At 54.8% G+C, this 3249-nt stretch overlaps 1 protein-coding gene across 1 annotated transcript; it reads left to right on the top strand.

Moving 5' to 3' along the window:
- The first annotated feature begins 569 nt into the window (after positions 1–569).
- LOC148217432 (olfactory receptor 14J1-like) lies at positions 570–1548 on the top strand. The gene has a single exon (XM_088158624.1). The coding sequence runs from the start codon at positions 570–572 to the stop codon at positions 1332–1334; it is 765 nt and encodes a 254-aa protein (XP_088014750.1). The 3' UTR covers positions 1335–1548.
- Positions 1549–3249: the final 1701 nt, after the last annotated feature.

Below are 3249 nucleotides of genomic sequence, written 5' to 3'. Positions count from 1 at the left end.
GGTATAGAGAAGCTTTCTTTGAAACTGGTGCCTTAAGAAAGTCCACTATATTTTTCAAGCATGTTTTGGTTCAGCCATCCTGAAATAGAGGGAGGTGTAATGAAAAAGGCACCTGTGTGTGACCAGCAGGTCTGACAGCACTGGGGCACACGCAGCCCTACTTTCCCTCTGGGCTCCCCAAGTGTTCAGGGTGAGAGCAATGCTGCAAGCAGATTTCTCCCCCTTTGAAGAAATCAAAACCCCAAGCTCATAGATAAAAAAAAGGTGACTGAAATTTAGGCAAAGAAAGAGAAATTCCTTTAAGTAAATGTGTAATAAAATAGCATAGGATTGACTCAAGGAAACCTATCCAGGATTGTTAATGTCTTCTTTGAACAGTCCCCGATGGTGAGAATGAAAAAATGTCCAACAGCAGCTCCATCAGCCACTTCCTCCTGCTGCCATTGGCAGACACGCGGCAGCTGCAGCTCCTGCACTTCTGCCTCTTCCTGGCCATCTCCCTGGCTGCCCTCCTGGCCAACGGCCTCATCATCAGCGCCGTAGCCTGCGGCCACCACCTGCACACCCCCATGTTCTTCTTCCTGCTCAACCTGGCCCTCACTGACCTGGGCTCCATCTGCACCACTGTCCCCAAAGCCATGCACAATTCCCTCTGGGACGCCAGAATCATCACCTTTGCAGAATGTGCTGCTCAGGTGTTTTTCTTTATGTTCTTCATGTCAGCAGAGTATTTCCTCCTGACCATCATGTGCTACGACCGCTACGTGTCCATCTGCAAACCCCTGCACTACGGGACCCACCTGGGCAGCAGAGCTTGTGCCCACATGGCAGCAGCTGCCTGGGCCAGTGGCTTTCTCACTGCTCTGCTGCACACGGCCAATACATTTTCCCTGCCCCTGTGCCATGGCAATGCCCTGGGCCAGTTCTTCTGTGAAATCCCACACATCCTCAAGCTCTCCTGCTCCAAATCCTATCTCAGGGAACTTGGGGTTTCTGTTTTCACTACCTTCTTAGCACTTGGTTGTTTTGTGTTCATTGTTTTCTCCTATGTGCAGATCTTCAGGGCTGTGCTGAGGATCCCCTCTGAGCAGGGACAGCACAAAGCCTTTTCCACCTGCCTCCCTCACCTGGCTGTGGTCTCCCTGTTCCTCAGCACTGGCTTTTTTACCTACCTGAAGCCCCGCTCCATGTCTTCCCCATCCCTGGATCTGGCCCTGTCAGTTCTGTACTCAGTGGTGCCTCCAGCCCTGAACCCCCTCATCTACAGCCTGAGGAACCAGGAGCTCAAGGCTGCAGTGTGGACACTGATCACTGGACGATTTCAGAAAAAGTAAACTGCTGGCCAATTGCTGCAAATCATTTGTAATATAAGAAATCCTAGATTTTAACTGTTGGTTTGGATGTTGGTTTTGGTTTGGATGTTGGTTTGTTCTTTTATTTCCTTTGTTTTCCTTTTTTAACATTGCCCACTAAGTAATGTAATTTTTTGTGTTTTTCTGTTTTTGTTTCTGTTCACCTTTTCTATGACACACAGACTGTGTCAATGAGGAGCTGTGCTCTCAATAGCTTCAAAGGAAATAAAGGATCTCACCACAGAGTTTTTACCAGAAATTCCCCTTTTGTTCCCTTCTCTGGAGCTGCAGCAGCAATGTCTGTGTGTTGTTGCTGGGGCAGATCAGTGCTGGCACAGCAGCTGTGCCAGCAGCAGCAGCACTTGGTGTTGCCAGTGCTGCTCCCGTGCCACTGCCCCGCTGCCCTCCTGGCCCTCGTGTTGCTGCAGGGCCTGAGTGCTCTGGGGGCCGGGCACAGCCCTGGGGGTGGCAGTGCCGGGGCTGCAGCAGGGACAGGCCATGGGCACTGCTGGGGCAGCACTGACACCTCAGGGCAGGGCCTGGGGGCTCCAGGCTCCTTGGCCAGGCTCTCTCCACAACACTTGGCCAGCCCAATGCTGAGCAGAGAAAAGCCCCGGGAGCAGCCCCAGGCTGGCCGTGGGCAGGCTGGGGGCAAACAGCATGGCTGGTGCTCTGCAAGGTCCCTGCAAGGGGGACACCCTGGCAAGGAGCAGCAGAGCAGGGGCTGATCCATCCCCACTGCACTGGACACCCCAGGGCAGCGTCCCAGAGCGTCCTCATGCACCTGCCAACAACATCCCCCCTCTGCAGCCCTGGCCTCTCCCCCAGCTCACACAGGAGCCCCATCCTTGCAGGCACACACACGGCAGCACTGGCTCAGGAGCCCCTGTTTGCATTGCACACAGCAGGCTCAGCTCCCCCATGGTGCTGCTGTGGGGACATGGAGCTGAGTGAGCACAAATGCCATCAGCCCCTGGGGCCAGCAAGAGATGGGTGATGGCAGGGAAACCACTCAGGTTTGTTGTAGCCTCTGAAGTCAGCCAGAAAGTTTGTTCCCATCAGCTGTGAGTTTCCTGTCCCACTGCAGATGTTGTTGCTCAGAGCCAGGGCTGCCTGGCAGCCAGCCCCAAACTGCCCTGAGCATTTGCTTTGCTTCACCTTTCCTTTCTTTCCTCTTTCCTGATCCACATTTTTCCTCTTCTCCATCCCTGTCCTCTCTCCCACAAACAACCCATTCCTGCTTGCCCTTTCCTCTCTGGCCCCACTCCCCATTTCAGTTCCTGAGCTGGCACCATGGGAACGTCCCTTGGGGAGCAGGATCATCCTCCAAGTGCTGCAGGAATTGTCTGCAGGGTCCTGCAGTGCCTCGTGCTGCTCCCTTGCCAGAGGCACCACAGGCCAGGGGGGCACATCTGGGCTGCTGTGTCTGGGTGTGGGGCTCCCTGTTGTGGGTAATGAGGAGGGGCTGGAGAGGCTCTGCAGGACTGACAGGATGGGCTTTGGGGCTGTGTGGAGAAGCTGAGGGACCTGGACTGCTGGACCTGCTGAAGAGGAGGCCCAGGGCTCATCCTGCAACTGCTCCAGGGGTGGTTTCAGGGAATCACAGAATCAGCCAGGCTGGAAAAGACCTTGGAGATCATTAAGTCCAACCTGTGCCCTGACACCACCTTGTCTCCCTGAGCCTCCTCTTCTCCAGGATAAACATCCCCAGCTCCCTCAGCTGCTCCTCACAGGACTTGTGTTCCAGACCCCTCACCAGCCTTGTTGCCCTTCTCTGGACTCACTCCAGACCCTCCATGTCCTTCCTAATTTGGGGGTCCAAAACTGGACACAGCACTCGAGGTGCTGCCAAACCAGTGCTGAGCACAGGGGAAGAATCACTGCCCTGCTCCTGCTG

The sequence above is a fragment of the Sturnus vulgaris genome, unplaced genomic scaffold, assembly GCF_052056855.1.
Source record: "Sturnus vulgaris isolate bStuVul1 unplaced genomic scaffold, bStuVul1.hap1 Scaffold_84, whole genome shotgun sequence".
NCBI classification, from domain to species: domain Eukaryota; kingdom Metazoa; phylum Chordata; class Aves; order Passeriformes; family Sturnidae; genus Sturnus; species Sturnus vulgaris.
This window is presented reverse-complemented; position numbering and strand designations above follow the sequence as displayed.